The sequence below is a fragment of the Toxotes jaculatrix genome, chromosome 3 (assembly GCF_017976425.1).
Source record: "Toxotes jaculatrix isolate fToxJac2 chromosome 3, fToxJac2.pri, whole genome shotgun sequence".
Taxonomy (NCBI): domain Eukaryota; kingdom Metazoa; phylum Chordata; class Actinopteri; family Toxotidae; genus Toxotes; species Toxotes jaculatrix.
The window spans coordinates 23,520,702-23,545,085 of NC_054396.1; the positions used below are offsets into that span (position 1 = coordinate 23,520,702).

A 24,384-nucleotide genomic window follows, 5' to 3' on the forward strand; every position below is an offset into this window, starting at 1 on the left:
GAAGACTGGTTGTGCTGCGTAGAAATAAAAATGCCAATCATAATAAGTGGTTCGCCAAAGTAAACCACACATGAACAGATTTTGCAAATACAATCTGACTTTATTGAAGGAGGTGTGGCTTTTATGATTATCGTGAAGTTGTTGCTATTGTAAGTTTCCCACACGTGAAGGAACCAAAGACTTAGGTGAAGAACACACCACTTCTGGTTTTTTATTGCAATCTCATAATTTTACACACAACATTCAATTAATTAGTCTCTACGTTGAGTTTTCTAAATGACTCAATCAGTGACTCGACAAAGAGTTTTGAATTAAATTGAAAATCTTGACATGGTGTTATGCTTTCACACACTACAGCTGTTACAATAGGTTACACACTTAAAATCCCTGTTAAATAAACATGAGCTGCACCACATCTCCTGATCATTCTGCAACCAGAAACTCGATTATACTGCTGCATTTCTTCAGATGAAGTCAGCATGCACTTCATTTCACAGATAACTTATTTAAGAACATTGTACGATATTTTCAGAATTGTGGTTTTGTTCTTGCATGTTCAAGTATTTAGAAAACTCTAAAATTCAGTATATCTCAGTGATTTCACTGACGTCAGATGTAGCCAGTCTTCATCCAGTCGCTGTCAGACCTTATTTCCTCAGACCACGCTTGCTCCTGCCTCCCTTTGTGCTGTGAATAAAGTGAAAAATAGCTCAGATATATGAGCCAGCACACAACTTGCCAAACCCTTAATGCACATTGAACCATATATATTTCCTTCCATTGAAAATGCACCTGTGTGTTGAACCCTATGTTCTTGCTGCAGTCCTCGTGCTCTTAACTCTCCTTTGCTTTCAGTGTTTGCACTTCAGAAATTTTATTTATTCTGCCAGTGCAAATAAGTCAACCTCTGCTGCAGCATTTGAAATTTAAATTATTTTAGGAAAATACTGATACTGTAGGCACATCAATTCACCATTGTATAGGAGCACAAATTAATGCTTATAATTCTTAACATTTAGGTCATAATGGTCAAACTATGATAAGTTATGCTTTTATGTTTTATATGCTAAGTCTTTCGGCGCTTTTCTAAAAATAATTAATAGCCTTTTGACCTTAAAACAAAAACTCAAATATAAACCAAGGCTTTATTTCAAAGGGACACTTGTTTGAAACGATCAATTACAATATTTCTGGTTTACAGAGTTGATGCTAGATTCTGCAGGAAAACAATGTGTGAGGTTGTTAAAGTTTTGCTCAGAACCTGAGCCCCTTGTTGTAACACAGCCTACAGGAGATCAGGAGAAAGGATTCACATGATCTGAATGGCAGCAGAGACCAGTCACTGTTTTATTGTGAGCCACGTTAACACCGATGATATCACATAGCAGTTATCTCTCAGCTGTTGCACCTCCATTACAGCCCATCTCTCCTTTGAGACTGGGTACATGCATGTAGTTCAGATGCCCCAGCCTGTTAAAACATCTCTCATGTGCTCGCCTTTTTTGTTTTCCCAGTCCTGCTCGGCTGGGTGTACTCAGGAAACTTTTGTCCTGCTGTCAAGCAGCTGGCACAGACAGCTGTTACTGATGCCGCTTTAAATAAAAGTAGACCAGAGACGTAGGAGAAGCTGATAGGAAGTTGAAATGGGAGGAGATGGAAACTAGGTGAGGTCACTAGTTGAAAATTTATATCAGGGTAGAATTAAAGTATGGGACTAAGCAGGGAGCTATTGATCATTGCTTACTTGGCTGTTGCTTTCTGTCTTTTTGATGCATTGACTTATTACAGACGAAAGAACTTGTTTTCATGCAGTATATGCATTAGAAAGCACTGAATAAAATCATAAATTGTGCACTGCGATGTGATAATCCATGGCACAACAGACTTACATTTTCTGATGATCACTGACCCGGTTTCTCAGTACGGTGACCTGTGCAAAGGTGTTTCAAATGGAGATGAAAGAACACATTTTGGTTTTAGAGTTGGAGCAGTTATCCAATTTTATGATATGATAATGATGATTTCAGGGGAACTAAAATAAATAGCCATTGAACTGAGGTATTACAACTTATCTATTTAACACTTTGACTACCTTAAAAATTTTAAACTCTATCTCTCACCTTCACTGTTTAGTTGCTGCTCTCTGCTTTTTGTCATGAGGCATATTGATATTAAAGTTTTACACCTCTTCTTCTACTTCATCTATTTCTAGTGCATAAGAGACTTTTGGCTGAGTTCCAGTTACGATAACTTAGAATCTGGTTGTCACATACTGTGTGAATGTATGTAAGTAAACATTCTCTTTGTGTGCAGTTACTCATGAATCTTACAGTCTGTCACTTCTTGCTTGTTTTTTGGCCTGTGTCTCGGAGTCTACCCATTCAAGACATACTGCTGACACATGTTATTGTCACTTATTGTGAGTTATTGCCTACCTCATACTTCTGCTTTGTGTGCTTATACTGAAGTTCAAATTTCTCTGCCTCTAGCTGGCGCATCCAGTCCCAGAGCTCCTTGGCTTTTTCCCTGTATCAGTACAGACAAGAATATTTAGATCTGTCATAGATTGAAATTGATCATGGAGAGTATTTGGAGGGAGCTGAGACAAAAATTAGCCAACTTTAAATGTTCTTCTTTTACCTGAGTGAGTCCTCCCTCATGTGATCAATGTTCAACTCCTTGCGTCGATCACTGAGGATCTTCTTCTTCTTTTCTCTCTCCGTTTGTCTTTTTGTCCCAGTCTGTGTCTGCTGAACAGGGACAAAGACATTTGTGGCGTCGTGCTATACACTGTACTGCATTCCTCTATCAATTTATGAGTCTATCAGTCTATTTTTATGATGAAAGAAAGCATCACCTTGTATCCAGTGAAACTCAAGTTGGAAAGAATCATTTTCTTCCTTGCATCATCATCTGCTTTCTTCTTGGCCTCTTCCTCTTCTTTCCTCGCTTTCTCTTCCTGGTAGAAAAAAAGAAATACAGAGCCGCTGATCAGTCATCTAAAGTTGAATTTGATTAAACTGAGTCTAAGTATAATTTGTAGGTGTGCTGACCAAAGACAGGAAGGCCAAATTCTGAATATCAAGATTTGAATATTTAAAAGTTGGTTTGTAAACATGCAATTATCTGTGGCTGAGACTTGCATGAACTTGCAAGATTTAGGAAACATCTGTCTTAAAGTTATGACCCATTAATGTAATTTGACCACAAGCTTTACTCACAGCTAGTTTGTTCTGCCGTTCTCTTTCTCTCTCTGCTCTGATCTTCATCTGCTCTGCTCTCTCTGACCTGCGTTTCTCCTGAAACAGGAAACAAAGGGAGATTTACAGACCAAAACAAATCCTGTAAACTCAAAATGTGTTTTAAAGACATTGCTTTATTATAGAACTGGATAATACTTGAGATGAAAAATGCAGTTCTGCAGCAGAAAAGTGAGATATGAACATACAATCCGATCTGTGAGGTTAAGGAGCTCTTCCTCTTCCTTCTTACGCTTCTCAAAGTGAGCCTCGATCAGAGTCTGGAGCTCAGTCAGGTCCTTTTCCATTCGTTTTCGATGAATGTCCTGAAATTATCACAAGAGATCGAAATGTGAGCTGAAACATTATCCAGCATTCTGCCCAAAGAACAGCTTGCAGGTGTAACTTTGATCTGTCCTGAGATGAACTCACATCAAAGTCCACTTTTTCTCCATCTGGGATCTTAGGAGGTGCCAGGCCGGGCACGAAACCAGGCCTGAGGAGGGTGGAAACATTTTAAGCTTTTCATTTGAGTATATCTCTCACAGTGAATTGTGTTTGAGTTTGTATTGAAGTAATAATGTTCTTACTTTAACTTAGGCTTTGCCTCATCTGCATATCCATGAAAAAAAAAACAAAGCAAAATTCTTTATGAGGTGAAAAAAAGAAACATGCATGAAAAAACTCACAAAGCAAGATTCCACTGTCACACACATAACCTCTGTACTTCTTAAATAACCTGTCCATACCTCCCTCATTGTCCTCTCCAGCATCTGATGAAAGAGGAGAGGGTCAGTGCAAAGTCAGCATTTAGCGAAGCGGAAAAGGTGCAGAGAGCTCACTCTGACATGTAGAGAATGAGACACTCTTGACAGTCCTGAGGGACAAGACTTAATACAGGACTGACCAAAGACCATGACCCTCCTAATCCCCCTGCAGACAGTCCTGCAAACGTAAGCTTCATCTGAAGAGTATGTGTCAAAACAGGTTTGTGGAGTGATTCTCAGTTAGATTCAGGTCTTAAAGAGCACATATGGTTGTAAAAATGTGCTTTAAATTTTCATTTAACTGATTAATGTTGGCCAATATCTTATTGTTGACAGACTTCAAGAAGTGCATGTATTTGTCACTCCAATAGTCTGAATCTCTCTAAATAGTGAAAAGTTCCATATTTTTTGGATAGGAAATCGATAGATGAGAATAAAGTCTTGATATGGCAGATTGAAATTAAAGCTTTCCTTAAAAGAGAAAGAAAAAAAAAATCCTTTCTGCTTCAGTCAAATAAAAATACAAATAAATCATGTGTCATTGTTGACCGACACACACTACACACTACTAAGACTCCTGTCAGTGCTGATGGGGAGCGGTATGTGGGTGTGAGTCATAGAAAGCTGCTTTAGATTTTCACCACAGATAACTCATTTGTTTTCCTCACCTCAGTCCCTGTCAGCTAACAATGAAACAAAAATGAAGTGTGACCTTGTCCATCAGTCTGTCACAGCAAATGTTTTGTAATTTCAATTTTTTTTTTGTCATCACAATAATATATCACTCAACATAAGACACAGTGAAAGGAAACATTTTTGACAGTGCTGCTACTTTACATAGCCTTGGATAGAAAAAAACAAAAGAACAGAGAACTTATTCATTAACTTTTCCAGATGTATCATTTTGGCTTTATATGTGGGCGTTAAATTTACCTTTATAAACTACACTGTATAACATGAAATCCAAATTACAACACCTCCCAGAGGTTACAGGTACACGTGATGGTTTTAGAGAGAGCATCACATGATATGTTGCCAGGCTGATATGTTGCCACAGTGCCAGTGAAATCCATATTTCATGAACCATTAAGTGAACCTTTATGGAGTGCTTCTTAAGGTAGGCCAACCTTTTTAAAACCCACTGGATTATCTTAAAATGCTCATTAAAAAATCACATTTTCTGAAGCTTATGTTTTAGTGACTGTCACCAGACTACGAGGTTGCTAACAGCATGTTAAGAATAAATCATTTCTACTCATAGCTGGCATGCAAACATTGTTAGCGTAAAGCTGTACTACCTTGTACCTCCTCCTCCTCCTCTACTACCTCTTCCACCTCCTCTTCCTCAACCTCCTCCTCCTCCTCTGCTACCTCCTCCACTTCCTCCTCTTCTGCACAAAGCAAGCAGGTAGTTAGCAAGCAAACAATGGGACAATCATTATATCTGCCATGTACATGTATTTTTGACGATGCCTTCAAAAACAAGACAATTTTTAAATAAACGTTTTCATTTGCATGGCATTTTCTTATATTCTGACTTGTGACATGTTTAGATATCATAGTGTTCTCGTTTGTGTTGCCCTGCTCAGTGTCCTGCCATTGCATTTTAACTTTTTATGTGTTAAAAGGTTCCAAAAAATAAAAATTACAGTAATACTTAATATACATTATAATAGAAACAACTTCACTGGAGTAGGGAAGAGATTTTTGCCATTTTGCCACCAACTTTCCCACAGTTGCATTTAGCTTTTGCACTCTAGTTTCTAGTGCTGTGCTTTTTCTTCCCGACATTGTTTTCCTCACTGGGCCTCTGTGGGGAAAAAGTGACACCGAACCTTTTAGTCCCTTTGGCCTCAGAGGGAAACTCAATCTCTATCCACTGCAAAAAAAAGGTAAGCCAACCTGCATTTAGAAGACCTCTAACAGGCATAAAAATGAAAGTGGGCATTGTGCTTCTGCCCCAAAGTCCTCTGTTGAGAACATAAGCTGACCTACATTGCTCTCTTTACAGTGACTCGACTCCACACAGAGGGAGACAGGTGCTGCTTAGTTTCAGAGACAGTGTAGCAGTGTAGAAAGCCTACACGGACAGCCTCACAAAGGAGACAGAAATAGAGGTACGGCCTTTATCAACCCAATGCACCATTTAAGCTGAAAGGACAGATCCACTGGGATGTTTATTCAAGGTGAACTATCTCCAGCCTCAGATAGGGAGGACTGACTGAGAGGACAAAGGTCAATCTGACAGATAAGCTGGAGGACAGCAGCTGCCTCTACAGTGGCACCAGCATGCCAAAAATACAGTATGCTGTGCAGTGAAGCCAGCAGCTTAGCAAATGCAGCGTGTTAAGTGACCAGCAGTGTTTAAATGCAAGGCTCAAGTGTGTAAAGCGGGTAACAAAGTGGCAGAAACGATGCAACCAGCCTCTTAAGATTGGTGCATTTAGATATTGTTTGTATTACAGCACATACCAACAATATCCTCCTCTCCTTCACAGCATACACACATAGAGAGGTAACGAGCAGAGGCCAGCTATTGCAATGTACTGCACAAGTATATTAAGCATGGACACAGGTATATTTCTGATATACATTCATGCAGCATCGTCACAAAATTCATGCATTTTTTTCCTATGGTCCAGATGAAGCAACTGCATAGCATCCAGCCAGTCACAGTTTCTCTCTGACAACATGCAGCTGTTTGAAATCTGCAGCCTTGTACACTACACTGTAAGTACAAACTGTGGAGACTCATCTTGCCCGTGTGTGTGTGGGTTCAGTGAACAGATAAACTGACTTACGTTGTTCCCTGAAAGAAGAAAAACATACCAAAAATATTTTGTTACAACTGAATCCATCTGTGCTGGCATCATGCTCAATATTCTCTGTTCTGCAGAAATGTTGCATGTACTCACTCATATGTGGCATCTTCTGTGTCTGACATGTTTAGGATGCAGCACCTGTACAAATTGGTACAGTTCACTGCATCATGATGATATTAGAATAAATGCTCCAATTGCTGTTTATCAACATACAAGAGAAACACACAGACTTACCCAGATAGTGCGACGTGTGCTTCAGATGGGCCTCAGTGGGGAATTGTATACTGTGCCCTTCTCTGTTGGCCATAAGCTTTTAAACCCAGCGGTGGATCACATGGTGGCAAGCTGCCCATGTCTACAATGGGTGGGCACATACCTGCAAACAGATGGCAGATGGCATTAACTAGAATGGGAAAACATGCACTCTCCATGGACTTGCATTGTCTATTTTTACACGGCAAAACCTGGACTGAACGCCACAGGATTATTGCTCTCAAAAGGTTTCAGTGTCTCAGGTCTGGCAGACGTAGGGGAGGTTAGAAGTAATCCTTGTAAACCTACTCTTGTGTGTACAAAAATACGCAGATGGACAACTCGAGATCCTCTGATTTCCAAGCTTTATGCTTTACAGCATTATGTAAAGGCAATAATTTATTCCTTTGACTGGAAGTATCAGACAATCAAATAGCTGAGCACAATTCCCATGGCAGGTTGCTAAAGGAAAGGGTAAAATAAAACTCACTCCTTTTATGCTCCATCCCCTGCAGCTCACCTTTAATCTCACATCCCTGCCCTCTGTGCTCACATGCAATAACGTGTTAGCAACAACACCCTTTTTTGACCTGCCAAGCCTTTTGAAACTCCCGTTTGTTTGTTTTTAATGTCTGACCCTGCAGTCAGGATTGTGACTCAACAGATGTCTCTTATGAGCTGGAGCCAGAATGGGACTCTGTTTGTGGGGCTGACGGAATGGATTTCCCACTACAGTCACCCCCAACACTGTTTTTTTTTTTTTTTTTTTTTTAGAGAGAGGCTAATTGCTCTGGTTTCTGGGGCAGGTTAAAGCAGAGTCTCAAGTCAAGTCTCCAGTCTTGTCAAACCAAGTTCCAATTAAGTCAGGTCACATAAGTCAGTGCTTTGGAAGTAAAACACAAATCAGTACCAAGTGTGCTGGGTCTCAGAAAGCTCACACTTAAAACCGCAAAGTATGTGAACATTGTCCATTCACAGCTACGTCACTGGTTTTTCAAATAACTGAGACAATAATCTGTCACAGTAATTAAACATTTTAGGTGTGTGTAGCGATGATAGGCCCCCTATATGAGACAAGTTCACATGCTAAGATAAGTATTGATCTAGCACTATTGGAAGCTCCTTTGCTTAACAAAGTATAACATTGAAAGTAAGGCTCATGAATTTTAGAAGTATGTATGTATCTATGTAGAGTCTGTTAGATTTTGTGTCATCCATTTCTGGATTCAGTTTGCTAGACATTGTACATTGTAAGAAGGAAGTAAACGTGTTTTATGTGGTAAAAGATTAACGCTATGTCAACACTTGTTTCACTTGTATGACTTGATGAAAAAGACACCTGTGTGTGTATCTTAAACTTAAATTAATTCCTGGGTTGTGTCAAATATTTGGACTGTCATTTGTCCTGTGGTTGTTTACATATACGATGAAAGTGAAATATTTGTTTGTTCCATGAAGACTGGTTTGTTCCATGAAGACTGGAACAAACAAATGCATTTTGCATTGCATTTGAATGTTTAGAGTTTGTGTTACTTTACTAATAACCGTTGAGTAAGGTGCAGCAAAACTATAGTGAAACGTTGGAAAGTCAGAGAATCACAGGATTTAATTCAAAATACTTTAATTGAACAGAGTTTATTCTTCTCATTGAATGCAAACCCCACCCGTCTGGCACCTGAGTCAACTAAATCAAACAACAGAAGTACTTAGGCCTCCTAATACTGTTTAAATCCGACATGACACTAGTCCTGACAAGGATTCTCCGCTCAAACAAGTCTCACCACTTTTAAAACTCACTATATTATTAGTAAACCCTTCAGGTTTTCAATAAGCATAGCACTGTATCTAGATATACATAAACAACACTTTGATCTATGATTTTTTTTTTCTCAAGTTGCCAGGCTAGAATCTGTCAGTGGGAAAATTTGTGTCATCATCTCACTCAACTGATTGTGAGCTGGTACTGCCACCTGGTGGCTGAAATAAAAACTGCAGGAGGTGGACCAAAACATCTGCCTGTATTGTCATACTTTATCTGCATGTCATATTCGGGGAGATTTCTTCATCCTGATTTGCAGAGTACCAGATCCAGAAGTAGTGAAGTAATTTGAGTAAGCAATCATAATTTTAGTAGTGTACTGGAATAAAAGTCAGTTGAAAGGAATTAACTGGCTGCTACTCTGATAACTAAAAAAAATGCTGAAACATTTGCTGGTTCCAGAGTCTCAAATGTGAAGGTTTTTACATTTAATATTTTTAGGGTTTTGGGCTGTTGAGAGGACGAAACAAACATAATCTCAAATTCTGGGAAATTGTTTGGGATCTGTTTTCCCCTGACATTTTAAAGATAATCCTTTTAATAATTGATGAACTGATAGTGGACATGGTTGTTAGTTGCAGCCCTATTATAGACACAGACATGATTTATCTGAAAATGTTGGAAATATTGTAGCATCAAAATATTTCGAGTATCTTGTGAATATGCTATAAACTTAATCCAATTCAATCCAAGCAAATTCATTCGAACCCCTCAATTTTTACAGAAAATTAAAAACGGTCAGGAAAAAAAATTGTTTTTATTTTTTTTAAAAATCAATTTCCATACATTAGTTTACATTTTTTTGGTACGTTAGTTTGTTTTGTACATTTTATCATTCATTTAAAAGCAGTAGTTATTATAATAACTCCGGGGCTTCAGCATTTAAGTTCAGGCAGACGACCGGCTTCCCTGCTACACTCACACGTGACACACGTCTACTTGTGGCGACACATATCGAACGCACCCTTCGCAGTGAGGCGGCCTATTTAAACGGTGGAGACCTTCCCTTTCCTTCCTCTGACCGCAGCTCTGATGCTTATTTAACGTTTCACGACGAGCTGATTCACCAACAGTTCAGTCGTGTTGCTTCAGGACAGTTTTGGATTTAATGAGGCTATAACTCAAAGATTCAAAGACAGATTCAGTATGGAGTTTCCTTCCCTGTGTCCTGGGCTGCAGACCGCGACCGACACACTTTCCCCAAAGGATTTATTCCACACCGAGATACCAGGTATGGCGGCCTCGCTTCACCAGACTACAACAGGTATGAGCTGCTTGTGGTAACGTGTTTGAGGTGGTACCCCTGCTGCTGGTGTCTTGGCATGTAATTTCTGCTTTTGTGCTGTTGTCCGTATTTGCATGGGTAATAATTTTGAATGAAGTGCTTTTAGAGGCTTTTAGAGGTTTTCTGCTATGTGTATATTCAGCTTTCATTCTACTTTTTTTTTTTTTTTTTTTTTTTTTTAACAGGTGATTTGGAGCTTCAGTTGTTCAATTAGTCTCTGGCATTTTGGTGGAAATTGAGTCCTAACTATGCATGATGGTACCCATAAAACTGCACATAAGCTAGTAAACAATGTCAAAAATCCACCAAAATTACATCAGAACAGCAGATTGATGGGTGTGAAAGCAAAGCTTCCCTGCTTGCAACGTTAAAAAACAGGAGTCTTCATTTGTTGTGTTTATTTCAGTGATAATGAAACAAAACAGACAAATTTGAGTGTTACAAGGAAAAAATGCTGAATATGAAATACCAAGAAATTCTCTGTTTGACCTTGTGAAGTATTAGAGAGTTCATGCTTTGTGCTGTATGCAGCTCTTTTTGGATTGCAAGTGATGGCATTTGAGATGTGAAAGGCAGCTGTTTCTTTTACTGGTTGGGGCCCTTTGCTGCATCAAACATCTTCTTGCGGCCCTCCATGCCCGACATGGCTTCCACATTCTTCCTCCAGTCGCTCACCTCCACAGTCTTCTCCTGCAGCACACAGAATGGACATTAGTAATAGTTTTCAAAGTCATTTACAGGTTTGTGTGTCTGTCTCACCTGGAGAGTCTATGCTAAACTGTTGGGAACAGACTTCAGAGGAAAGGATCCTTTGCAAACTTAAAATTATGTGTATATGTTTACATTTATCAGTGAATCTATCACATGTTTGGTTCTTCAGTTAGAATCTCTCCTTTAGCCAGAAAAGCTATAGTTTCTCCTATTTATTATTTTCCCAAACTCACCTTCTCTGTGTCCTCCTTCTTGACTGATTTGAGGTTAGCTCGCAGATCCAAAGAGACCTTGTGTTTTGAGCCCAGGAGTGAGCGCAGGATGGCGTCAGCAGAAACCCTCACTCTTCTTAGGTTGGGTCTCTTAAACTTCCCTCGCAGGTCCAGCACCTTGATGTTTAGGTCTTTGATCTGTGGAGAAAGTAGAGAGCAAAATTTAATGTTGATTATCTGCTGCAAACAGTGACAGCCTTTCCAGTTTAGGACTAAGTGTGCCCTTTGTAGAGTCAGTCTAAACCTGAACATGCTGTATTTGTTGGACTACATCAGTGTATTGCTGCAGATTCCAGAACTGTCTATCTGCACTTTTTTTATTACACTGTTTCTTAACTAGTGTTCTGTTACCTCTCTGGTGTTGTGCAAGACTTTGGCTTCAATATCATACCGCTCCTCGTCCACCACATCTATTTTGCTGTGCAACTCCTCACACAATGTCTGTGTAGACAATAGGAAGGTTTAGATTTTAATTTGCACAGATATCATCTCCTGATTGAAATAACAGGGTTCTTTGACAACATTACAACATTGGCAAACATAAATAATTTGCAAAGTTTTTGTTTGTAAATATGGTAAATTGGTAAATATAAAATTATACCCTCAGCTCTGCTAAGGACATGCCACTGGTCTGTATTGGAGGGGCTTTTTCGTCCAGGTACTGTGTCTTTTGGTCCTCTTTTTCTACCATCTCCTGCTCCAGCTCCTCCTTAGCCTTGGCTACCATCAGGCTCTGAAACGTCACACACAAAGTAAATTTAGCTGTCTGATTTACTCTTGTTCAGACTCTGGATACATGACTGAGGACTCACCTTCAGCATGAGCTTGCGAGAGGCTGATATTTTAGATTTCCTCTGCAAAAAGAGTGATTTTATTTTTAGTGTGACACATTATTAACCCGGCCATGGTCTTGATATTAATGCCTGAATTAAAGTATTAGATTTCTTAGTCAGGTGTGTCTTTGAAATCTCACCTCTGGTCTGTGGGTAGAAAATAAAGGAAGAACATGATAGACACAGAAATGAAACATTAGAATTCAATTGTAGATAGAAAATAAATTATTGAATTGTATCTGATAATTGTCATGTTATTGCTAATTATGTGTTTCTGTGAATAAATTCTGTTTGTTGTATGAAACTGATACTCTCATTGGGAAATGGAAACAGTAATAGAAACACAATACACTTACGCTTTCTCAGGCATCTTGGCTATTTCAATTCCCCCTGGAAGACAAAAATAAAACCTTTTGCCTCTGTAGTGCTCGACAGTGGGGACCACTTGTGTCCAGAGCCCCAAAGGGTCTTTACCGTGGTTTCCATTTTAGCTCCATTATACATACATTCCCCTACACAGTCGACCGTATAGTGTTACAAGAATGAAAATAAACAGTATATATATAGAGAGATTGATCTTTTAGCGACTGTTATCTTGGGTTAATTGTTAGTTAGTTGTCAGTTGTTTTTATTATTCTTCGGCATCCGTAACGTTTTGTCGATTATTCATTAAATTGATGGACGTGACTTTTTGCATGTTTTGTTTTGTTTTGTTTATCTATCATTGTTGCATCTTACTCATGGGGCCTGCTGGACAGAATCAACCAGTCACCTCCCAGTGCTGATAGCACACTCCCCTGCCAGAAAGCAAAGTGATGGCAGACAGGGAGACACATGCAAGGCCCCCAACATGACAGTTATTCCAGATAGATAACATTTCCCACTTTCAACCCCCACTTTTCCACTGGATAAAGACACAAATATAGGCAGGGTCCCCGATTCTCGGAACACAGCTGGCCTAACATTTATTTTTAAGAATGCCAAGCTGACCTTACCAGGAAACTGGCCCAGGAATAAAAAAACATTAGTATATTTTACATAGCTTTGGGTGAATCTGTGTGTACCTTGATACTATATATGCTGCAACTAACTATTCTTATAATTTCTGATCAGTCTTCTGGTTATTTTCGTGATTAATCATTTGGTCAATCAGAAATCAATTCAAACCTAAAGATATGGGAACTGATGGCCCATTCATTGTTCGGCATTTCTCTGCAGCTGGGGGTAAAAAGTTCTCATTCCAGCTTTTCAGATGTGACTTTTTGCTGTTTGTCTTTGTAAAACTGAATATATTTGGGTTTTATTACATTTTTTACTGTTTGCTTAGCTTCTGTAGACCATAATATGAATCAGTTAATCTAGGAAATAATGTGCAGATTAATCAATAGCAAAAGAAATCGTTAGTTGCCACCTTAACTTTAATATTGTAATATTGGTCAGGTTTTCTGTAAATAATGTCTATACTGTTTATTTTTACCATTAGAGGTTTATGTTTGGAGGCTGAGTGCCTGTGTATTGCTGCTGTGAGCGAAATTTCCCAGCTTGGGATGAATAAAGTATTTCTATTCTATTCTATTCTATTCTATTATTTCTTTCTCTGATTCCGAACACCAATATTGTATTTAGGTGTAAAGAAATGAATCAAATACAAAGTAAAATCCATTTTTCAGATCAAACCAGCAGAACTTTACACATTAAAGTCCAAAGGTGACATATTGTAATGTCATATCTCAGAGGGAATAACTAGAATTTCATAGGTTTTTATGCAGCAGAGATTCATGACCTTACCTTTCTGTGATGATGCTGTGGATGCAGACGGACACAAAGTGATGAGGAGAAGAACACAGAATATTTATCTCCTGTCCCCCTTCGTCCCTCCTCTTTATCACAAGGAGACTTAAATAGAAACACACACACACAGCTACACACACCACCAGAGGGGGTGGTTTCAGGATAGCAGTGATAGTGATGCTTGTGTTGTGTTGACAGATCACTTCTCTCGACTTCTTTATAATAATGTTTGTGGACTTTTATGTGTGCCAGGACAGGATAAACATCATCCTCGTCAACTTTCACTTCACCCGGTTTCAGTCAGTTGTTAATCTGTTCTTCCTCCTTTACATTGGTGAACTATTTAAAGCTCTAGGTGGGATCATCTCTACTCTTTGTTCATGCTAGCAGACTGCTGCTGTGTATACAGAGATTTCAAGTTAGCGGCCCCCCTCTTTTTTTTTTTTTCTCTTCTCCAAATTGGAGCAAACTTCATGCTCAAGCCACCACAGCCAAACAGTTTGTCTTGTCACAGATGATTTTCTGAGATTTTTATTTTGGCTACTGAGAGCGATGCTGGAGATGTTCCACGCCCGCCCCCCCTGAGACTGCAGGGCCCCTTTGGTCTGATTAGGATAATAGCTGCAGACAATACTAAGCCGTGGTTTTAAGGCAGGAATGCATTTTCCAGTGTACATTTGGCTAAGGCCTCACAACTAAACATAGACAAATTGCTGCAACATGTGATGCTGCCACTCTTTAGTAATGGCCTGAATACGTGTGCACACTTTGTATTGGGGTTTATTTTTTACTCGAGTAAAATGTAAACACATGCGTGTGTCTGTCTGAGTGACAGACAAACTGACACTGCTGTCCACAGAGCCACTGCTGCAGCCATGACACTGAAAAGCTGTGGATTCTTGCTACAATTACTGATCAATCTCACTTCACTCTCAGCATAAATGACAACATATGCTAATTTTGCCATATGTTGGTTCCATATGGTTAAAACAGGGAAACCATGATGTTTCCATGTATGTTGCCAATACTCTCCAGAGAATCACCTGTGAGCCAGAGCCAAACAGAAAGGATATCGGTGAAGAAAGGACTTCACCGATTAAAATTCTCTATCGAGTGAAACACCCAATAATCCAACAAAAAGTCACTAGATTTGTTATTTAGCTACTCCTTCATAAAAATTCAACTGCCCCTTGTAAGAACTTAGAAGGCCAACTTCCCCATCCTGAACCTTTGTTGAAGACGTGTTAGCTCACTGCATAGCTCTACACCTGTTTTCATTGTGAGAGCAGTGCAGCTTAAATGCTCTTTGGCACTGATTATACAAGTCTGTGAAAGATATTCCCTTAACTTAGTGTTGTGATAATGGTGGAGAGTGCTAGCTGACAGATACATCGGTCTAAAGTTTCCCAAAGGTGTTTGATTGGGCTGAGAAGGTGATTTATGTCTTTTTCATACTAATCAAATCATCCTGTGATTCCATTCTTTTGAGACATCTGCATTCGTTTTGTGGTTTTACTTTAATTTGTCATCCATCTATATGTTATACACTGAGTGAAAACTGATATTATTAAAACAGCTTTTCAGTATTATTCTGCCTCATATTAAACACATGCATTGCCTTGGTACCGTGTGTCTGCCAGTGGATGCTGTAGCTTCTCCTGCTGACAGGGGACAGGGTGAGCAGCAGGCAGCTCAGTGGGATAACTAGCAAGCTGTCAGCCCCATGAGACCACAGTGAGTGAGAGGTGTGCTGGCGTTATGACCTGCTGGGCCACTAACCCTGCTATTTATTACTGTTTCATATTTATAGAGTCACTATGCATTCTCCACACTCACATCAAAAATGGGACACTACCATGGGAAATACTGGAAATACAGTCCATAACTGTTTCCTCTTATTCTTTCGTCTTTTTATTAGTAGAGTTATATTGTTTAAATTTTCAGGACTGTTCTTTTGCTCTCGCTGAGTCAGGACTTTAGACTCCCTGATGCTGATTTGATTTATGACACTGAAATCCAGGCTGTTTGCTCATGACAGCTGATTATAATTCCACAGTATATATGGCAGCAGGATCAACAAAGTGGTCCGAGTGTTTGCTAGACTGTCTCTAGGAAACTGAGCACTGCCTCGTATATACAGATGCCAGAGGATTATATAGCAGTTTGCAGTACAGTAGTTCTCACATGCGATACTTTGCTGTAAAGTGTATTATGCAAGTCTTCAGGGACCACCTGAAGAATTTAAAATGTGTAACTCAGTTGTATCAGCTTAATCATATGTGTAAGATGTGATGTAAAAGTTCAGTAATATTTCATTTAATTTCTTATTTAAAATGTTAACTTTGATACCAAATGGAACTGACTATTGCCAGAAACTTCATACTTAAACCACAGGCACTCCAATTGGAGTAGATGGTCTGAACAGGTTTTGGAACATCTGTCTACATATGTTTGCTTATTAGTGAAGAAACAATGATTTCCAAGAAAGTGCTGTAACTCCTTAAGTTAAGAAGTTAATGCTGATACCAGGCATGAAGCAGTCTGTAAGACGTTAGTATGAAAAAAATCTTTGCTCATCAATTGGCTTAATTAGGAGGAATTTTTCCTCTGGGCATGATAAGTCAAGAATCATACGTAGTGGAAACTTCATGGAGTAGATGATCTGATTAGATTTTGCTGTGTCTTGCTACATTTATTTGCATACTAATGAGGTAAAACTTTTTTTTTTTTTTTTTTTTTTTTAAAGAAAGTACTAGTACTGTCAGCATATTTGTTCTTGCTTGCTGTTAGACGTAGTGAAAACTTCTCCAAATCCGGTACTGGCAAGTCAGAGCTGCTAACGTTAAGGTCAGCTCTGACTTAGCAACATCCTGAACATTTCATGAACGTTTCCACACAGTGGGGAAATACTACACATTATTATTATTATTATTTTTTTTTTTTTTTTGTCACAACCTCACAGAATAATCTAGTGTGAAATGCTTATTGGAAGTAATGCTGTTAGATCAGACAAATGCACTGTTAAATCCATATTTTGGGTTCTTTTGTAAGGGGTGAAAAAAAATGCTCATGTACTCTAAAATCAGGCCTCTCTCTGACGCCCTCTGGTGGGTAAAAGGCTTAAAGGATTCAGTATTCTGTCCATAGTGTTTTCATATAAATTTCAGGACACTTAGTGCAAACATTATATACATCTGAGGATGTCGACAAGGTCAGAGATGAAACACATTCTTATTCCACTTATTTACAGTCTAGCTTATCAGTCTAACCACTTCAAAGCTCTTGCACGGATCAGAGGTCTGGAGAGTAATACTTTTCATCTTTGCATGGATTTCAGACCTAGTTTTGCTGTTGATGTGACTCACACATGTTCTAGTAAGCGCCAAAGCAAACAGCTGCCCCCCTCCACCACCACCACCACCACCACAGCTGCCTGACACTCTGGTCAGCGAGCCAACTCCTCGGCTCAGGCAGAGACGGGGCTGAGCACTGCGACTCCGTTGTTCAACACGGCAGCTGGCAGTTTGCTCTGTGTGATGATGATTAGAAGCAATAACAAACACACCCAGGACCACATAAACACTCACAAACTGATTTCATCAGATCAGAACAACAAAAAGGACAATGACAGCTGTGTAAAGCATGCCAACTTTTGCATCACAAGGAATGAGGGGGAAAAAAAACCCCAATTGTTTTTGCTGCCTGATATTTATTTTGTGTCACAGCAATAATGCATATTTTAAGACAGTATGTACACCATTTGACGTGTAAGGCAGTAAGGATGACTTCATCTCTTCTGCGAGTGGTGTTATTCAAACTCGACATTTGTTTAGTTCTGTTATTACACTTTGAGTGTCTCTTTGTATCACAACCACAGAGTTTAATTTGTTTTATTTTGTATTAATTTCCCCTAAAATGGACCAGGCTTGCTTGCTGTTAACTAAAGATATACAATATGCACATCCAAGCAAAGTTATATTTCAGTAAGTTTTAAATGTTTAGCATGAATTCTTTTTTTAAGCCTATAAAATTGTACACTGGATTCTAATGCGACACACACATGTACAAAAAGCTGTGTGTTTTGTGCTTCTGTTGTTCCTCGTTGCCTGTAGCTGGAGTGAAAGGGCAGAGTAAAATAAGATAGTGACTGAAGGATCCTGGAAGCGATGATATCAGAGCGCAGCAGATGTCGGTCCCAGGTGGGCAGAGGCCTCAGGCTTTACTGGGAGTGAGCCAGAGCTCCTGCACCCTGACCGAAGCCAAACCCCTTGGGACCAAAGTTCTTTGCATAGCATCCTGTGAATGAAATTACAGTGAATGAGAAACACTCTGGATAATACACTGGTAGCTTTAATTATACACACTTCTGAGTGCAAAAATAAGGTTTCATTTAGAGCGAAACCTCAATCTTCAATTTGATCCCTTAAGGGATCAATAAAGTAAACATGAATTATTAAATATAAAAGACTTGTGTGTTTACTTTGATGCGTACTTCTACTTTCTTTTGTTCAAATACAAATAAAATATATGTTAAATGGCAAAAGGTTAGAGGGGCTACTGACCTGCTGGGCATCTGCCTTAAGTAATTTAGAATAACTGTCTGCCCTGCACTCTGAGGTTAAACTGAACTGGTGAGATCTGAAATGTAAGTAAATGATGCCGCATGTCACAATACTGATTACTGCAGGTCATTGAGCAGATCTTCCCTGTTTGCTTATGTTTAATGAGGTAGCTGTTTTGTCTAGTTTTGAAATGAGGTTTGCAACTAATGACTGAATATATGAATGAACTACAAAATAGCAGAAAATAGTGAAAAAGGCTCATTACAGTTTCCTAAAGCCCGAGAAACATCCTCAAATCACTTTCTTTTTGTCCAACCAACAGTCCAAAACCTAAAGATATTAAATATTCAATAAGTCAAAGAAAAAAAATCACTGATCCTCAAATTTTAGAAGTTGGATTTTGCTAAGGTTTGGTATTTAATTACAGGAAAAACGAACAACTGATTATCAGAATAGTTGCCAGTTAATTTTCTGTCCGTCATCTAATCAAATTATCCACTAATCGTTTCAGCTCTGGCTGATCCGCTCAGACCTTTACAGTAGATCTCCCCGTCTCGATCCGCGAGGGTCGTGGACTCCAGTCCTTTGCCACACTTGGCACAACGGAAGCATCCCTTATGCCAGGACTGAGGAGAGAGCAAAGAATTAGATTAGGATCAAATATAAACAGAGAGCTGACAAATCACCCACATTTTAAGGGAACGTTTATTAGATCTTTCTTACGTTGCCTCCTCCGATAACCTTCTCTGCTGCGTATACTGTTTTGCCACATCGAGGACACACATCTGAGCCGCTTGCTTTCTGGGCAAACTTGGAGGCGTTGGGGTTATTTGTAGGGCGATGAGGAGCTTGTCTGTCCACAAAAACCAGAGCTTTTAATTTTGTAGTAAAGGAAAGTCAACTGGGGGAGGAAACAGGACAACTGGACAAAATTTTGCACACGCTGCTTCACTACATTTATTAAGAGCTACTAATACAGATATGTGGATCCTTTTTATGGTTCCTCCCTCATTTGAAACTGTTTTCCTTGTGCACACTTTTTTCTGTTAAAAAAGCATAAATTCAAACATGATAAAAAATTTTACTCTGATATATACAAATATATACAGTATATAGCTATATAACAGGGTGAAGTGATATTCTGCTCACTCCTCAGGCTTGATTCCAAGTCCCTCTCCTGTGTCCATACTCAGAGTGCCGGCTCCACCTCCGAAGCCGTAGCCTTTTGGCCCATATTTCTTCCCGTAGCATGATTTGCAGTAGATCTCATCCACATGAACGGCCACTGTTGTGCTGTCTAAGTTCTTCTTACAGACCACTTACAGCAAAGAAAATGGAGAAAAAACAGATTGTGTACAAATCTATGGTCATTCCTTTTCCTATTTAGTCCACAAGTATCTACAGTGCAGCAAAGAAAACAAGCTCAACTCCCAAAAACAATCCTTGACGTAGCTGTGACTTCACCACAAGGTATGCATGACATTTTACAGAGGAAAATGGGATACCCACTATGTGCTCAGCTGGCTCAGATACTTGTCTATGCTGGAGGGGGGGAGTATTTCTACCTTCCTCTGCCATATAAGGAAGACCAAGTCTCTGTCACATGTTTCCACTGGATCCAAATAAGGACTGAGATGTCTGAGTGAAAACCTGGGGATGCTCACTTTCCTATACCCTGATGCCAAATACTCCGCATTCCTTCCTGGTACTTCTTGTTATTTCAGAGTTGTTAAAGAGTCAGTGGGCGATTAAAGCAGATTACCTGAGAACTTCAATACTTACTGCACAGAAAACAGGATTTATGCCAGCTCTTCCCCTCACACTGCACTTCCTCAGCGAAGTAGACGGTTTTCTGGCAACAGCCGCACTTGTTTCCTCCTCCGAAAGGCATTCTGTGGGACAGGAGAGCAGCTTGTGTACATTTCTCGTTCACTGTATATATAATGTTTGGTGTTGCTCTGTAGACAGAGGCCATCTGCAACACTTGAGGCTACTTACAACAATACCTATAAAAGGAGAAGCACCAGTTTGCTGTGATACTCTGCTCTTTCTTTCCCTCTTCTTGTCCCAGTGTGCTGGCAGTAGTGGATAACTGCGGGATTGTTCATCCCCGATTGTAAAATGCAAAGTACCTGCTAGTGTGGCTTAGATATCACTACACTACCTCACACAGAGAAAATGACATCTGAATGCACTCTGTATGGACACCGCACTAACCAACTGTCAGTTCTGAGTTTCAAAAGTTAGTTGTCTTTTTGTGGCGACAACGTCATGTAATGTTTGAGATACGTCAGCCGGTGTCTGTCATCCACACAGAATGTCAGTATTCTACAAGTTCACTCTGGATAAACAGGAAATTCTCTGCATTTTATTTTGTAATCACACGTTAACAAGCCTGCCCTCAGACACACCAGCAGGCTGTGAGGCAGATTGGATGAGTTTTATGAATAAAAAAATCCTTTTAAAAGTGGTAAATAAAATAGTAGTATAAACCTTGTTTTTAGGATTGAGTCTGGTGACAAAAAGTTTGCTTGAAGGTGTATTATATACAAAACTCTTCCTGACAGAGCAGTGGCACCTCCTCAGAGTTGTTTCCTATCTGATTTCTTTCCTGCCGATGCTCAGGAAAAAAGTTTGCAGCGTAAACCCTTGCAATCCAAGACAATAACAGGATGTTTTTCAGCTTTTAAGTTAGGCCTCTTAACTCCATGTTAAGTGGCTCCAGGTATTTAATTAAAAGTAACTTTGGTTCTTCATTCTTTAAAGTACCCATTTGATTTCCTTACAAATTACAGATTTAAACTTGACTCTTACCTGAACTGAGGTGAAAGGCTGCTCCTCTCTGTGGTTGTTCAGTGATAACAAGAGACGAGTGAGTTGTGAAGAGGCACTTGTCTGGCGAAGAGAAGTGAGGGAGGCTGAGTGGACACCACACTGAACTGAGGGAGGAGCCAGGGCACAGAGACTGAAAGTGGGAGTGAAATATATGGAGGAAAAGGAGGAGAAAGATGGCGAGAGTAGTTATTGATGGACTAGGAGGGTAGGAGACTGAAACAGACAGACACTCACCATCTTCATGTTTCTGCAACTGTCCTACTTGGTGAAATCACAAACCACCTGCCAGAAAACACCCAGAATTAAATATAAGGAACAGATGAAAAGTAACTTGTCAGTTCTAAAGAGGAGTGAACGCTGTTAAAGTTCAAGGTAATTCTGCGCACTGGCGACTTTGAATGGTAACTAAAGGCAACTGGTTGATTTTCAAGGACTTTAATACAAAGGGTAATATAGCACGACATCGGTAAATCTCAGGCTGATTAAGACCATATTCTCTGTTGAGAACAGAGTCTTCTTTTAGAGCAAAAAAGGAGAGTAGATGTTGGACTTATATTCATCAAGTAGCCAGAAACACGACTCCAAATGAGGGCTAGCGTTGCCTCATGTCTGCTCGATGTATAAATAAGCAACTGCTGCTATCAAGTTCACCATATCAACTTAAAAGGTGAAAAAATGTGAACGTTGTGTTTAAAGCTTGTCTGTGCTGCACGCACGTGACCAAAAAATCTGTTAATGCAGGTTTGAATTCGCAAATCCTTTGCAGTCCATGACCCGCAGCTATTAACAGGCACCCCGGTGATGCTCTGCCAGACCTGTACTGCAGCCATCTCTCCTTCTTTCTTGTTTCAGGGAATTTCTTTTTCTTTTTTCTTTTTCCATCTGTCTGGTCTTTAGCAAGTCAAACACGTGATCTGTTGGATTGAGGTCAGATGACTGATTTGGCAAATTGAGAGTGTTCTAGTGTTTGACACTGAAAACCTCCTTGGTTACTTTGCAAGTTTAGTGTCATTGTCCTGCTGCATTGTCTTAAAATTGGGGGATGAAGAAAAAATGACCTGCACGGTAAACAACCTTTAACACTCTAACATTGTTGTTTCTTGAACCTCATAGTTATTGTTTCAGTTCAAATCATGGGTGGTGAAACATTCCTAATAATTATGGCTGTAACTAAATGTGAGAGTATAACTAAAACTAAGCACCATGTTTTGTTAATCTAGAGGCCAGAAGCTTGATAACAGTATTTATAAGTTATTTCTGCTCTCAACCACGTGACATTTTCTCATGATATTTCCTGCAGTGTATTTTCTATTTGTCCGTGGCGTAATATGTATTTCCTCTTGAAATTACTCTGTGACTTTGTGTGTTAGGTGCATTCGCTCCCTGCTGATGCTTTTCTGTCAACCATAAATAAAAGAGAAAGTATGAGCAGCAGTGATAACTAGAGTTCACTGCCTATTAATCTGTCCAGTCTAAGAAGAAATTCTGAGGCCGCTGCCTTACAAGGTGTTTCTACTGAAAGAATGATGTCCTGTCTCCAGAGACCTTCTTGGTGGGTTTAAGTGGGCTGTGTGACTCAGAGGGCAGCAGGTCAATTAGAAATTGTTTACCTGACACATATTTTACCTGAGTCTGCACTTTCGTGTTGTTGCTAGTTGTAATCAGCTCTCAGACTGCAACAACACTAAAGTCAAAATTTGAGTAGTCGGTAGACAATAGATTTTCATATACTGCACCATGCTATATTATATTTTTTATGTTTTTAACCTGGCATATACAGTATGTCCTAACAATCCGTCTTTAATTGGGGCATTTTGCATGACCAGTTTGACCAGTGAGGAGATTTCTTTTATTTTTAGTTTTTTAAATTTTGTATTTTTCAACACAGATTTCAGTGTAATAGCTGCAAAGCGTACTTTTAAGTGCATTTATAAGGAGATACTGTCAGATGTTTGGTACAACAACAAATCACCAACATATTGTCTCAATGTGTCCTTTTTTGATAAAATATTGCAACAGAATTTTTGTTTGTGCTTCATGTTCGTGACACAGTATACAACAACTAATACCACGACTACTTCTAAGGGCATTATTGGCATTTTCTGGTGATCTTGTGCCCTGTGACATTCAGCAATTGTGCAGGAACAGTCTCCTTGTCTTTATTAGAGCACATCGCACATGCGACCTTTCCATTATTGTAGATGGATGGTCACTGTTCACCCAAATAAGGCACAGTCTCATGTATTCTAGAGCATGTATTCCTTATTATGTTTCATAATTCAGAAAAGGAAAAAAAAAAAAAAAACGAGGAAGTTAGCACTTCCAGCAGGGCTCAGTTATCTCCCTACAATATAGGAGGATCAGGAAAGGTGAAACTGATATGGAGACTGTAGTCGATACAAGGCGGGAAGCAAACGCCAGCAGAGAATGATGCTGCTCGGTCTGCCTCCCTCTCTTTGAGCCCTCTAGGCTCTTCACCATCATAGGAAGAGACAATGATGAACTCAAGAAACCTATTTATAGCCCGCGACTGGCCAACACTATCCCTCTGTTTCTCCTCTGTGGACATCCGCCTTGAATAGTTGTGTAGTATGTGTACATGTGATTATGCTCATGACGAAGAGGCAGAAGAGAGGAATAAAGGAAGAGAGGAGTGGAGTGACAGAGGCTCAATGAGATTCAATCCAGAGGAAGAGGAGAGGATAAGAGGCAAAGCAAGATAAGAGGCAGGGACGGGGCTGGGCTGTAGTCCATCCGTCAGTGCACGGAGGAGTGGTGATTGCTCATTGGAGTCTCATGGAGGAATTCAGCACAGTCTCTTTTTGCCTTTGACCTGACTTGAAGCCAGGACTCCTCCCATGGTAATGGTCTCCTTTTGGCAGCGTTTTCCACAGAAAGCTTTGCCAAGTTGTCAGGTGAGGAAGAAGAGCTGGAAGAGGTGAGACGACTTCACATTGACAATGTGTTTGCATAGCAACCAGCCCTCAGTGTGTGTGTTTGTGTAGTGTGTTTGGCTTTGTGTGCTCTGGTGTTAGATCCAGTGTTAAATCCACAGTGGCTGATATCCATGCCTTGGTTCATGTTGTTGTTGTTGTTGTGTTTTATTTCTGTAAAAATAATCTCGTGTGGCCTCATTTTGCAGTTTCTAAGTGCATATTTTTTTTAATGTGTTTTTAACTTTACTGTGGAGCTGAAA

The 24,384-nt window shown here is 39.6% G+C and overlaps 2 protein-coding genes and 1 pseudogene across 2 annotated transcripts; all 3 read right to left on the minus strand.

The window, feature by feature from the left end:
- Positions 1-100: 100 nt before the first annotated feature.
- LOC121179265 lies at positions 101-7,150 on the minus strand (annotated as a pseudogene).
- Positions 7,151-10,769: 3,619 nt separating this feature from the next.
- On the minus strand, positions 10,770-13,811 carry tnni1b (troponin I type 1b (skeletal, slow)). Its single transcript, XM_041034005.1, has 8 exons — positions 13,789-13,811; positions 12,357-12,390; positions 12,141-12,147; positions 11,980-12,021; positions 11,769-11,900; positions 11,519-11,608; positions 11,129-11,305; positions 10,770-10,874 (listed from the first exon to the last, which is right to left on the minus strand). The coding sequence occupies exons 2-8, from the start codon at positions 12,368-12,370 to the stop codon at positions 10,770-10,772; spliced, it is 567 nt and encodes a 188-aa protein (XP_040889939.1). The 5' UTR covers positions 12,371-12,390; positions 13,789-13,811.
- A 3,600-nt stretch (positions 13,812-17,411) lies between these two features.
- Positions 17,412-21,282, minus strand: csrp1b (cysteine and glycine-rich protein 1b). Its single transcript, XM_041033944.1, has 6 exons — positions 21,168-21,282; positions 20,136-20,245; positions 19,503-19,671; positions 19,077-19,206; positions 18,886-18,979; positions 17,412-18,087 (listed from the first exon to the last, which is right to left on the minus strand). The coding sequence occupies exons 2-6, from the start codon at positions 20,242-20,244 to the stop codon at positions 18,011-18,013; spliced, it is 579 nt and encodes a 192-aa protein (XP_040889878.1). The 5' UTR covers position 20,245; positions 21,168-21,282; the 3' UTR covers positions 17,412-18,010.
- Positions 21,283-24,384: the final 3,102 nt, after the last annotated feature.